At 36.3% G+C, this 15,103-nt stretch overlaps 1 protein-coding gene across 8 annotated transcripts in view; it reads left to right on the forward strand.

Moving 5' to 3' along the window:
- Nucleotides 1-15,103, forward strand: part of LOC126915262 (ankyrin repeat and BTB/POZ domain-containing protein BTBD11) — a 32,950-nt gene that overhangs the window by 7,993 nt on the left and 9,854 nt on the right. For 2 of the 8 annotated variants that reach the window (XM_050719773.1, XM_050719775.1), the window contains exon 2: nucleotides 900-1,134. In XM_050719773.1, coding sequence (XP_050575730.1) covers nucleotides 932-1,134 — 203 coding nt within the window. In that variant the 5' untranslated portion in view covers nucleotides 900-931. Of the gene's footprint in view, nucleotides 1-126; nucleotides 253-899; nucleotides 1,135-11,441; nucleotides 15,080-15,103 lie in introns of those variants that run through there. The other 6 variants (XM_050719774.1, XM_050719768.1, XM_050719769.1 and 3 more) reach the window with 6 other exon arrangements.

Here is a 15,103-nt window from a genome sequence, read left to right on the forward strand (position 1 = left end):
AATCTGAAAATACAAAATCTGCAAACTACATAATCTTCCACCGCTGTAATAACTACATTCCTAAAAGTTTTCCCCTCATTTGAGAAACATCCTGAATATCCTCTAATTCATTTAATCCTTTTCCAGATCACTCTATAAGCGGACATATTTTCAATGGAGAAAGTTGCAGCAAATTTTCCCGAAAGGCATTGGAACCTCGCGCGAAATGAACGATACGCTCTTCCTATTAACATATTCGGCGTGTTTCCAACGGTAATTAGCGGCACGTTCGCAGCGCGACAACAGACACCGCGCGTATGAACAGAGAAATAATTGTTTCCTCCCGTCAGCGATGCTATCGCGCTGCTAATTATTCTCAGAATCATCCAGACGCTCGTTAATGACCTTCGAGCTCGAGAAGAAAGTTTCGCATAATTACTTTCTACCGAAGATTTTCCCGATCGGGAGCAGATTTCTCGCGGCGAATTTCTATACGCGTTCACAGGCTAGCTTTGCTCGCGTTTTTGATAAGAGAAGAGTTACTATTATGTTATTATGTTTCATTACCTCATGCAATTGCATTGAAAAGTATACTTAGCGAAAGTATAGTATAATAATCTATTAATTTAAAAAATTTATTAAAGATTTATAATATTTTTGCGATTTTATGATTCCGTTGGCACGTAAGAAAAAAAAAATAATCAAATTTAAATCAATTAACGATAAAATTGCATTTTTTATCTGCATTATGATTTAAGAAAATGAAATAATATTAGTACCTTGTACAATAATAGAATACCCAGTAACTTCCATATTTCTATCAACCTAAATTCTTCTAGAAGAATTTTTCAAGAAAAGTGAAATGTACTAAAATGTTTTTTTAACGAGAACGTAAAATATTTTTATTTCAAAATTTGTAGGTCTTCCAGTGCAATCAGCAACGGGAGGCACAATGAACGTCGAACGAGCCACGATGGATGGTTGCGGGCAGCAACCGCTGTTTTTGACCGGTACTTCCGGTTCTGGCGGTATATCCAGTCCCCAGCAGCAGACCGTCCAAACCGGTGCGCCTCCAGAACACTATGGGGGACCATTGAGCCTGAGTATCTGCATATCCGATTCCGGTCACGAGATACTGCGACCCAAGCCACGCCGGTGAGTCTTCTTTTATTTTCCATGAACCCAGTCGCCGATCCACCAGCGATCCTCTGTAATCGATATCGATCTTAACGAAGATCTGATTAATGGTCGCGTTCACGGTGATCCGCTAGCCCCGATAAGGATCGATTAAAACCGCCCGGGAATCTTGGAACGTTGACCTCCTCTTCCTACGGCACCATACTAGATATTGTTCTATGCTACAATAACTATCGTTCCTCTTTTTATACATCTCTCATAAATATATCTCATATACAAATTAATATTTAAAATTGAGCATTGACAAGGTAAATTATCCATGTATCATCCACTTTTTATGTAGCAGTATTGGATAAAGCCTATTAAATAAAATTGTTATCTAAATGCAGTGATTTTCATTCTTTTTTGAATCAAAGTAGCTACTAAATCACTCGTAAACTTTCGTTACTTGACTTACTTGTTACTTTATTAGCTTGATAAAATGTCGTATCTTGTTCTCACAGATCGTAGATTTTATGTAAATCGAGCAATTTATGATTGTGCACAGTCGGTGGTTTTGTTGATGATGATAACGTTCATAACGTTGATAGAGATATTGGCCATCGTTTGAAAGTTATAAGAATCACTTGCCACTGTCTTTTAATCGGTCATTTAGTTAACAATATATAACTGGCTATCGATGATCTGTAACATGAGCACGGGTTTCTTAAGAACATAGTGGTGAGCCAATATCGATACGGCATCTGATCCTCACGATCTTGGAGAAACGTAAAACGTTCGTCAAAGAAGACGAGATTTACCACCGGAAACTTCAGATGGAAGTGATTATAAAACAACTTGAAACATGAAAATATCGTAAATTGATATAATGTAGATTATGAAATATCTATTGACCTCGATGTCAATATACATATCTATAAGGTGTTCTATTTGTACCATCGGTAAAAATTTACTTAAAAAGTATTAAAATTTACCAAAACAGAATGTTCAATATCCAAGTGTGAGTACGATAATAATTTTGATTCTTTAAGTTCCACTATTTAAAGAGGTTTATTCCCGGAAATCCACCGAATGATTTTCTGCATTATTTACGAAAGGACCGAGTTCAAGGGCCTTTGTTCTCGGACATAAACTGCAGAATGTTATTTTTTTTCTTTTGGCCCGATGTTTAGCGGGATCTCAAAACATCACCGTTAAAAGAAGCCAGTCCACTTGCCGATCCGATTAAGGATCATTAAAATTTACGATGTACGTAATTACGACCGATTCGATTAACGATGTCGAACGAGCATATATTCGTAAGACACACCTCCCCTTTCCCCATCATTTAGTTCCATCGACACCACGCCGCGCACCACGGCTTCGGCCCTTGAAAAATCTGTTCGGCATACAAATAGGCACTGAAATTTAAGGGTTCACGTAATAGGCCCACAAATTCTCGAAGTTCGTTCACCCGGTGTATACACGTAACGGAGCTCGTACGCGGTAACTAACGTTAAATGTAAATAAACCATGTGGATTTTATTTAAGACTCGCATAGTGTTCTCTATGTACTAATTGTCAAAAGTATTCTGTGGATTTTTCATATCTCAAATTTGAGTTACAATTATCAGAATCATTCTTTATTTCTTGTATATTATAGAAAGTATTTGCAATTTGCAGTGAATATTATAAAAATTAAAACCGTATTTAGAAAACTTTTATTTTTTTATACATGCAAATATCTCATCAGTTTGCTCGTATAAAAATGTTAATCTAATTTTTATCTAATAAATTACTTTGTTACTTAATCAGTTATTAGGAAAGGGAAAAACGAAACAGATGAAAAAATTTGCGTGATTTTTAAAAGGCAGAATCGTTTCGTGACATGAAGGTTAAAATTTCTAGGTCGGGTGTATTGCTTTGAGATTCTGTGTATGCATGGTTCATTGGTATTCCAGCGCGTTAGCGTGTCGTGTGCACGCTCGGTGATTCGTATGTAAAAGATGGCCCATTGCGCCCTTATCAATATGTATGACACCGAATTATAATCGATAATAATTGCTCATCGATGCGTAACATTAAAATTATCGATTGCGTATCGTATTGCTCTCGATTTTGCCCCGATATCCGGTTAAAAATAGCTTTCAATGTGAAGACGGTCACTGACCTGTTTTGAGATTAGAGTATATTTGAGAAAAGATCTCCCAGTTCCTAGCCACGATTTTCTATAAATTCGAAGCGTGTAGTTGTGTTTGACAGTGTTGGAAACTTCTTTAATCACTATAGCCAAGATTTCAATTACTATGAGATTTACAAACATTATGCATCCCTAAATTACTCGACCATACAAAACTTCTAACCGCTCTATCTCGCGACAATTTTATATCCCTACACAATATTCATACTATACAATTTATACTGTGTATTCAATTATGAAAGATTAATTTAGCGCGTAGTAGCATAGACTACCATAGCCATAACTATATATGAGGCATACAACAAAGACATTGTATTTTGCTGACGCGTAAGATGGTATAAAGGGACGCGTCTGCGCGTGTGAGTGCGCAAGGTAGTTTAAAAGAAGCTTAAATGACGGACACGTTGTATTTCGAACGAGTCAACGACCGCAAAAAATACGCCAGTCATCTTTCGCTGTAATCGTATATACGTACGAGCATCGTGGAATGCGCAAATGCAATCTCTATGGTATGAGAATGATCATCGTCGGGGATAAGGAGGCGAAGTGACGCGTATCCTCTAAGCTTCTTCGAAAGCACGCGGTATTATTTATTAAATCAACGGGAAGCCCCATGAAACGCGCGGTAAACGAGTAGCCCTCGTCTGCCCCCCTCCTTCCACACCCTTACCCTTTCTAACTCCGTGAAAAATCGAAATTTATTTCTGACGTGGTTGATCGATGGCTCGATGCCTCTGTCTCAAGAGTTAAGCCGAGTTTGCATTGTACCTGGTACTCGCGGTAAAAGGAACTGTTCTTTAAATTTACATCTTTTAGGTTAGGAATATGATTCTGTTTCGATGAAGTCTGTGTATGTATATCGAGTGCAAAAGAAGGTGATAGATGTTTATTTCAAACGTTTTAAAAATTGTTTTAAATAATGCCTATGGTGCTGATTACCAATGACTACTAGAGCGTCACTGAAAGATTGGAGCTGGTCACAGACAATGACTATTGCGGTCAACGTTAAAATATATGGGGTAATAGTCAAATCATATGTTGAAACTATACTACATCAGTTGGGGTTATGATGTCATTTTTAATCGAATAAGTTTTCGAAGGAATTCGTCTTGAGTAAGCAAATCGTTTTAGTTATTTTAAAATAATGAAAAAATATAAAAAATATAAGGTAGTAAAGGTATAGCAGTGAGGTATTCTATACCTCTTTGGCGTATTATCTTTTGCAGTTCTTTAAAATTTATATACATATATTAGAAACTCAATGGGGAGAAAATAATCCTATCTGTATCTAAATGAATAAGTTAGGATTTACTTAGATTTGTATCTTCGAATGGAAAGTGACCACACAGATGAATAATGTATTAACTTGTAAATGCTAAACGATATTTATCAGGCAGATCTTTTTGTGAATTCGCTTCGACTGACTTCAAAATCTGAACTTTTATAAAAGTTCAGTTTCATAAAAAAACCACTCACATAAAACATCACATTTTGTCCACTCTAACCAATTAAATTACATCCTGTTTGCTTAAATTGCCATATTTTATCATGTACCGTAAACTCCGCAAACTATTCTTAAACATCGAATACCTTAAATCAACTCGTGGAAGCATTGACGTGCAATTAAGAACGATTTCCCATAAAATAGTCGTGGGGACAAATCGTTGGTGGAGTATCAATGAATCGCGAGACATGAAGTGCACGCGCACGCGAGCAGACGACGAAGATGCGCAAGCGCAAAATATCCCGCGTGTCGAGTCAGGGTTATCGAGGGTTATCGAAGAGAAAGCCCGTTCGTGTAGCTCGTTGCCTGACCGATTTACGGTGACGTGAGTCTCCTCTGGGTCCCGTTCCATTAAAATACACTACTGTCCACGTACAGGATGTAATACAATATATAAGACCCACGTGAAAGATAGATAAGTAATAGAACAGATGTTGTAAATTCGTATATTTTAATTTGAGATTTATTATACTTTACTCGTTATATTTTGACTTAAATTGCTTTTCGAGTTTTAATAAATTAGTATATTGTAATAGTTTGTTTGATTAAAATATTACATTATTAAGAAAAAGATTTTAACCTTAAAAAGTAAGAACCAGTAATATTGCACGTATTTACAAGCACGTATTTATCTGACTTCTGAGTTTCTTAAGTTATATTATATTACATAACACAATTACATCGTAGCGTTGAACTGTATCACGATCGTGATACACCTTGTATGTATACGTCGAATGTTTTCCCTAATATTACAGTGAAGCAGCCATTAAAAAGGATAACAATAGGAGAATTGTTCGATTGGAATGGTTTTTGCTATTGTTTAACTTTTTCTTAATTTCTTTCTTCTTTTCCGTTTTCTTATACTTTTTAGCTTTTATTTGTTACTTGTGAAAGTTCAATTAGTTTGAATGTGGGAAATTGAGAATGTGGGATATACTGGTTGCTGGAACATATGAGAATTACATTACGTTTTTAGGCTGTCTGGTTAAACATAATAATTTTAGGATATTATTAGAATCATGTTCTATTTTTCATATGTATATATATAAAATATAGTTTAAATTGGGATGTAGCATCCATTCAAAATTACATACATGAAAAATGTTAACATAAACCCATAATGAAAGATATAAGTAGCATATAAAAGTAGTAGAAATAAATAATAGCAGAGACGAACAGTAGTAGAAACATAGACAAGACTGACGAAAGATGTATGTACAGACATAGTTATCTAATAGCGTTATAGCAGGTTTCTTCCTTATCACGATTTCTAATAATTGAATATCAAACAAAGTTTAAGGTTTGATATCCACATACTAATTTAAAACTTTGAAAAAGAAAATTTAATGTGTTCCAATTTAATAAGACAAAATCAACCCAGTTTTGTCGACGGATGGTTGCGATCAGCCACGCTGTAAGGGAAGAGGAAGGAAGGGAAAGGAGAGAGGCCGTTAACCTAAATATCTCGACCAGATCTGACTAAGCATCGGTGCACATCCTCTCACGCGCGTTATTATCGCGATCACCCGGTTCCCAGATAATGTTTCCCCTCTCGGCACGTTTTCCTCTACTTTCAGATAACTAATTAAACAAGTCCGCAACTCTCCTTTCACACGATCGCGCGAAATTCTTCAGAAAATTTCTATTTCGTCGTCCAACGTTAGAACGGAAGAATGGGGGGGGGGGGAGTGAGGATAGTTTAGGTTAGGTGTACAGGAATAGTTCCTTCACGAAAGCGGCGAAAAGCTATCCGCCGATTGAGCGAGGTGATCTCTTGATTAGATGATGAACGAAAGGAAGGTGAAAGATGAAAAGTGAGAGCCAATGAGAGAAAGAGAGAAGGAGGGGGAGAGAGAGATGTCTATCCTTGTTTGTCGGTGAATCGAATAAAAGTGGAAAGTGTATTGTTATTCTTATTAGAATAAGAACTTGTCAGGGAATCGATTAAGTGTATCAAACTCGGCCGCGTGAAGGTTAGGTTTCTTGCGTATGAGATGTCGTTTCACCAAGATTTAATTATCATTTATTATATTTTGTTCCATCGTCAATTGTTATCGCCCTATGTTAATCGCTTATTAATCTCATATCGTTTCAGTTTAAGCTTTAGGTTAATATTTCTGTTAGTAAAGTACAATGTGTATCTAAAGAGGCTGCTGCATTCAACTTCACATTTCTGTGATTTGAGTAAACAGAAGTCGAGCAAAGATGATCTAGAAATCAAGCATATTTTGCTTATCGCATCAGGCGCTATGGCTAATTCAATGTTTGTATATATTGAAATTTCCGCTCTGATTCGGTCGTATCCGCATATCTATTCCACTTGAGACTAAAGTGTACAGCACTTTTTTTCAATCCCCTCGAACACGTGTCCTTCCGTTCTGAACAGCGTTGATCCACTCGGATCTGTGTCACTTCACTTCGAACAGCTAGGATTCCGGCTTCAAACAAGTTCGACTTGCAGCATTCTATTTGCAACAACTTAAATTTACGCCAACCGATTCTGATCGTGTGTTCCGCTAATATGAAAAATAAATGACAAAATACAAGGTATCTATAGGTTATCTTGTTTCTCTTCTGAACCTTTTTCCTTTCTTTCGGAATCGGTAACATCCTAGTTACTCATCTCAGTTCGGTAGGTCAAGCATGTATCTTCTGTGGTCTTCCTGCTTGATTCACTTTCTTCACATAATCTCACTGGTAAGTGTTATCTTTAAAAACACACTATTATTACTAAACGATATAATATTCATTGTTCATCTTGTTATTTAATTGACCATGAGAAAAATTTGCTGAAGTTATATCTAAATGGAGAATCTTTTCTTAGATGATACTTTTTAATATTACAAACATAACTTAACTGGGTGTAAATTCCACAAGGGTGTAATTTCTTCCTTCCTTTTATACTATCCCGTAATACGAAAAAGAAAATTAACAGTACTTCTGTACAAATGTTAAAAAGTTAAATGCGTAGATATATACAAACCTACATCAGTTTCAGTTAATCTCGAACAAAATTCCCGCCATTCCAGAATACATTCCGGAACTCGGGAAATACCATTTTATTGCCTATACCATGTTACAATTAAGCACATATATTCACAAATAGCATGGAATAAATAATGCACAATAATAACCATATCATTGAAGAAATCATTCCCACATTCTTCGGCATTCAATAAAAAATTAATGTTCACGTGCTTTATATAAAATCGTGTTTCGGCCAAACCATTTCGACTAACTTGGAAAATGACAAAATCTATTTCTTGTGGCTTTTGCTCGTTTATTAAACTTTGTCCTCAATAAACGCGAAATGAAACATTCAGTAGGTAACTATGAGGTTGATGGAGGGTTTTTATTTGTCCAGAACCGGTATGATTGAAATGTAATTTTACACACTTGTTCATTGGCCCCTGAGATCTGTGTTAAGAGTTCATTTTAGCGGTGCTTCGAGTGGTTTGTGAAGGTTTCATAAGATTTTCAGTTGATCGAATAAGTGATGATTTTTATGAAATAAGATAACATCGATATAATATTTGGTTGGTTATCATTAAGGAATACGAATACAATAGCAGACGCAATATATTATGAATAACGGTGAACTGACTTTCATTTTCACTACAATTTGGCTAAAAGTTACCTAACAATGAAAAATAAAAACACGATGGACCACTATCATGGATAAAATACATGAACTACCTAATTTCCTAAAAGTTGTTGGTACTATTAATCAAAAATTGTAATAAATTGCACCAATCAATCTCTTCAGCGAAATAACTAGTTTCATGAATTACTTGCATGAGTTGGTCACATAAGATACATATCTAGTGCATTTATATGTAGTAACAGTAGATTAATTCTGTACTGAATCTTACTTTCATCATCATTTGCAGTTAAAAAAAGCATTTATTACAGGATGTATGTCTATTAAAATTTTCTTTGATACAGCACTGTACGTTTCAAGTTTCTGACTTCTTTTTTAGAATACCATACGTTGTAGAGTGTTTAATTGGAAGAAGATGACCTTAGCCCTCGGTTAAATGAAAGAATGAGTCAGGCTTAATTCATGATTACTGAATGAATGAGTCAAGTTTCAGAAGAATGTGGGCTTTGTATTAGATTTTAGTTCCTTTGTTGCATCCACGAAAATATAAATTTATATAAAAATTCGTGGTCAAAGGAAATAAATTATTTGTAAGCAAAAATCTTTCCAATTTGACTCAAGGCAATTTATTCTCGGTCAGTAGAAATTTTCTCATTTTCACTGGAAACTCGAAACTGCAAAACTCATTCCTGTCTCATTATAATACATAGTATACTATAATTTTATAGAGTGGTCCATTTATTATACAAAGTAGGTAACTAGGATAATTTCTAACACAAACGTTACGTAAACATGATGCAATGTCAATTTTTGTAACAATTATAAACTACAACGTATGATGCTGCTAGAGGAAGGCACGGTTCGGTAATTAATTTAATATCCTCCGGTTGGAATGGTTGTCGCCCTTGACACCGGAGTTTCGCCAGATGAGCACGGACAATATACGCCTTGAACTCTTCCTTTGCAAAACCTTTCTCGTGGAGGGCACGTTATATTATAGATTAAAGACTTCCGCCGTTGTTTGCGTGCGTTCTCGGAAAGGATGTATCAGCCACGAATAAAGTGATGGGCCCAAACGTGCCGTTTGTTCATTGAAGGGGTATTCAGGGAACCGATAATTCAGATAAATTTAATTGGCCTTTAATTAGCGGCTCAGGCGATATGGAGGAGAAAGATGGCGTTGTTTCACTGCGACGAAAGTGAATTTATGAATGAAGAGTCATACAGTTCTCCCTCTGGAATGTAACAGTGACGTTGAAGAAGAGAAGATGAATTGAAATGATGGTTTTGTGAGATGTTCTGAAGGAACTGTAATATCGCTTTTAATAGCAATTCCCTGCTTCTTCTCTTCTTACCTTGGAATTCTCATTTAATCAGTTAATGAAGATTTAAGTTGATTATTAAATTAAGTACGTGTTAAGTTCCTTTTTATATTTCTGATTCATTAGAAAATTTTGTTCAAATTGGCAGTTTAAAGGAAAAGATTAAAACATATTTTCCAATAATATAGTAAACAAATGAATCTATTTGTAATAAATCACGATGTATTATTAGATAAAAAAAAATCATTGTCTGAATTAATATACCGCGAATTGAAAGGTGATATCGTGTACATTTTCCAAACACGGAATTAACTTTAGGTTTAATAATAATACCGCGTACACAGCCTATGTTCGCGTACACGTAGAATGCAGTTCATAAAGGGGGGAAAAAACGAAGACCGGTTTGTCTAGGGAGTAAAATTACCTTATGACTTTCACGCGAATTTATCACGGGCGTATTTCAACGGGAACAACGCTATTCGTGATCAATTAGAACGTTTTATTATCTATGCTGGGCGTTATTGTTTCTTCAATAACGACAAATTAATATTTTTATACTCTCCATTTTACTTATTTTTTTTCAACTGAGTTGCACTTTATTATTTCTTGAGCAATTTCCTAGTTTAAGAAATATATAGATCTGTGTTTACTCAATCATATCAGTTTTAAATATAAAACACTAAAAATTTCTTGTAACTTTGTTTAAACAATTTATAGGCAATTTTTAGAGAATAAAAATCAAATACAAAATGGTTTTAAAATAAATAAAAAAGAAAGGTATTTGAAAATTATAGTATTCTCTGATAAAAGTATATCTAAAAGAATTTTGGCCTACGCTAATTATACTTGGAAAACACCTGAGAATCTTCCTTGACATTACTAAAGGTACCGGAAACTGTTAACATTATCTGGTTGCTTTCTTCCATTATGTATTTTCTTCTTCATTTCGTGGCTTCCAAAGCATAAATTATATTATGTGCATCGTTTAAATTCATTTTGGAATTGCCATGTTTTTTCCATCATTTATTTTTGTAATTTATATCTATACGTTTCCTTCTATACGATGTTGCATTGTTTGTCTCGTATTGTTTTAAGGGCCATAAAACTTATAATTGGAGCAGCTGCTTCATCAAAGCTTTCTGCCCTAACATGTCTTAACTAACTTAAATTTGTTGAACTCCGTCATGCCGGGGTTCCGAGCATAATCTCATGTCTCAATTCTTCATAATTTATTTACGTACGAGCAAAAACAATTTCAAACTTTATATATAAATTCGATAAAAAAGAATAATTTTTCATACAACGGTACATTTACAAAAGTAGAACCGTTCATGAAACGTTTCTATCTCCTTTCATTTACGCACCATTCCGTTGCTATGTTTCCTAACATGACCAGTTAACAGTTTACGCCCTTCAATCGCGATAAACGCGGTTTTTGCATAGAGAAGGGATCGGCCGAGTGCGATGAAAGGATCGAAAACAAGTAACGTATACAAGAATCGTCACGGGATGTGGTTAGGGCGATTCGAGTACACGGTCATAGGAAGTAGGATGGTCGGCGGAAATTCTCCCCCGAAACAAACGTAGCAAACTCAAACGCTTCGTCTGCATATATATACAGTAGTATGCATGTATATACATATGTAACACGTACTATATGGTGGGGCTTCTAAAGACACTGTTCGTTTGCACTCTCCCGTTTCCTACGCTCTCTGTCCGGTGAAAAGAGCATAACAGTTTACAAGTGGCAGCCAGCACTTAACCATGCCACGGAGCGGGACAAGAAACTAGCGCCGCGTGCGTGATAGCCGATCGCGAATTAAAGTGGAACGCTCAGCGTTTAATCTTGTTCTATTGCGAGACGTTTTGTAGAAAACTCTACGCATTCGTGTCCGCTGTTGTCATTCTCACCGTTACAGTTTCAATTGTAACATCTATTCAATTGTAGTTACAGTTGTTCTTATTCTTTCGTAATTGTTAGTTTGCTCATTTTTAATAGATTCTTGTGATATATAATATTGTGCCTTAAGAGGGCGGATTGAACATTCGAAAGTGTAAAAGAGTTCGACATGAAGTTGCTGCTCGATGTTGTAATCGTCACTTGATTGTGCAGTCGTGAAGGTTATTGTGATTTGTGAATGAAAGAGAAGGTGTGAAGTGAAAAGATGCGATCGATGGAAGTGTAAAGTGATTTAGTGTAGAATTGTCCCTTATCGTTTCTGATGAATCATAATCTTCTTGGGTATTGATTAATTGTCATATCGTAAATGTTTCAAGTAAGCACAGTCTGGGGCGAGATATGACTGTTTAAGAAGCAAGCTGATCTTTCTTATTCATAACATTTTTGCGTATTTAAAATAATGCGTCGTGTTATTTTTTTTAGTAAAGTATTTTATTTTTAATATACATATATTTGTCAAATTACTATAAATATGAGTAGAGTGATACGCAACATTCTTCCAGATTGCAAGTCGTGATTGATTCTAGACTGGATTTAAATTTAAATCTGCAATTGAAAGTAAATCCTGTTAATATTGAATTTTCTTAAAAACAATCAATTTATCGGATCAGCTAGTTTACCAACCATGAGTTTTTCTCCTAAAACATAACATCTTACAGTTAGTATCTGTAGCTGCGTGTAAATTATTAAATTTTATTTATCTTTAACTTTTTCAAACAATACTTCCAAGACATACATAATCCAAATGACTGAACAATTTTATGAAATAGCATAATAAGGCAACAACTTCGCAATCAAGCGAGGTAGAGAAATAGATTCGTACAAAGTATAAAATGATCTTTATAAAGTAATTTGCGGATGAGCTCTAATAGGTTGGTGGACGTTGCTAGAAATTGGAGATATTTCATTTGGAATCAATTTTCCACGGAGCAGAACGGTGAAAGTCTGGAGCGTGAATGCGCGTAATTGGTTTCTTATATTCTATGTTTGGCATTCTGGCGAGCATTTCGTATAATTTCTCAGGAATTCTTGGATAACGAAATTTCTGCCGATCAGAAATGGGCTTACCTTCAAGTAAACGCCAATCTCTCTCGCGAATCGCGTTCTGTATGGAAGACTTTGGTAAACTGTTGAGGATTTGAATATTGTTTGGGCAATTATTTAAGTTCTGATTATTATTCGGTTGATATTTTGAAGAATTATACGAGTTTTAACATTACGGATATCGTAAGCATTCTGAATATCTTTCAGAATTATTTGAACATTATTTAATATCAGTCGAGTACCTTACAACCCTTTCTACCATTGTATTCTATCCTAACCTAAAAAAGAAAGTACTAAAATTTGAGACAATTTTTACAATCATCGTTTCACCGTTCTGTTCCATCAAACATCTAACCTTAACCTAAAAAGGAAGACAGCCAAGAATTCTCCGCATAATTTGAATTACCGCTCCCTTCATACAGAAACATAAATCATATCACGGAAACGTGCAAAGGTGACATTTATTGTCAATGCCTGTCCCCCATCACCGAAGAAAAGTAAAGAACACGCAAAAAGAAAAAGAAGGAAAAAGAAAGAAAGGAAGACGTTCTCACGCGATAAACGTCGAAGCTCCCGCTTTCGTGATACTGTTACGTGGTGCCCGGGGGGTAAAGAAGCAACGAAAGGAAAGTGATACGGGAGCCGTGCTCTATTCGCCGACATTGCGGTCCGCGGAGGAAGTGCACGCATTTCACCTGCTGATCCCGTCGCCGCAGACCATAGTGTTTTCAATCGCGTGCCGGAACGAGGACAGGTCAAAAACCACGCAAAGCCACGCTGATAGTTCTTAATGATTCGCTGTTACTTAAACGCGATTTACTTCATTAATAGATTGTGGATGATTAGACAAATTCATATTCCGGTAATTATGTAATTTAGTGACAATTTCCCAATTGCGTTCTCAATTTCTAAACGGCAATTGTGATTTTAGTTTGTGGTTTTCTGACTGGATTATGGAGCATTTTGTAATTTGAAGTTGCCCGTGATATCTGTGAGCAGAGGTGACTTAAATTGCATTATAAAGTAATCTGTAGTTGATTGGAAAATTTATTGGAGTACTCTTTTGACTTGTACCAAGAAATGTTGCATTATCGTAAGTCAATTCAAATTATTTAATCAAGGTACATATGTGCATCGCTATAATAAAGTTAAAATCAGTGAAGTTCATTAATATAAAATCATTTATGCGATCGAAATTCGTGGATCTAAAAAAATCAGTGAACTTTTTGAACGATATAACATCACAAAAGCGACTCACCCAGTTCACATCTGCAAAAAATTATCTAATTCCTCCCACTCGCTGTACTCAAAGAACCCAAGAAACCCACACCGCTGTATTCTCAATTTTCCCCATGAATCAGCGTCTGTTACCAACAAATTACTCAGCAAATTCTCGCTCCCTCCGCATCGAGGAAAGCATTTCATCATCCTGATAACCAGAATCATTCGCCGAATAACCAACAAAAAGCACCCAGTCAGCGGACATCCTCTCAGATACCGACCACTGGACCACTGTATACTTAGAATACCCCGTTTCCGGTTACAAACCATTCCCTTGATACATCTGTCCGACTTAATTTTTGCCCCATCACACGACCAAACCAAGGAACTCGACGACGAAATGCATTTACATGAAAGCATCGGATGACATGCCATTGACGGAACGAAGATCATGCAACAAGAAGGATTGCAAATGCGTGATATGCCGTGAACTGACCAACTACAGGATGCCTGGTAACCTAGAGGCTCCACCTCGTCGCGAGGGCGTCAACTTCATCCTGCGTCGCGCCCTGCCTTTTACTAGTAAATCACCGTCTAAAGAATGGTTAAATATAGGTAATAATATACCAAATTCTGGTGACCCTAAAGATGGTACCACGATAGAAGACATTAATCACAGGGAAGAAATGGAGGGTACGATGATACCGGTAACCAGCTGTAACATTAAAAAGAGTGACAAGGAGGTAGCTCATAAGACTGTGATCTACTTCGGTGACACGAATCAGAGACCAAATCACAGATTCAACTGTAAAGAATCTTCAGCTCAATTAACGAACAAAGGCGAGTTAAAAATAATGGAGTCGAAGAAGGAAGAACAAGTTGCTGATGGTCTAGAGGACGAAAGGTGTGGTGGAAAGGGGCAAAACGAGAGGCAACGGTCCACAGTGAGTTTGGTAGAGGAAGAGGACGTCAAGGTCACGCACGAAATCGTGGTGAACGTCAGCCCTAGCAGGGAGGACGTGCTGAAGATCGAGGAGGACGAAAGCCAGGTCGAGGATTATTGGTCCTTGCCGGGGGACAACACCGGGTTCAAGGCAGACTGGAGCTTCGTTCAGCAGTGGCGCCTGAGGGGGTAAATCAAGCGAGCATTGCGTTT

This window comes from Bombus affinis, chromosome 4 (genome assembly GCF_024516045.1).
Source record: "Bombus affinis isolate iyBomAffi1 chromosome 4, iyBomAffi1.2, whole genome shotgun sequence".
Classification (NCBI taxonomy): Eukaryota; Metazoa; Arthropoda; class Insecta; order Hymenoptera; family Apidae; genus Bombus; species Bombus affinis.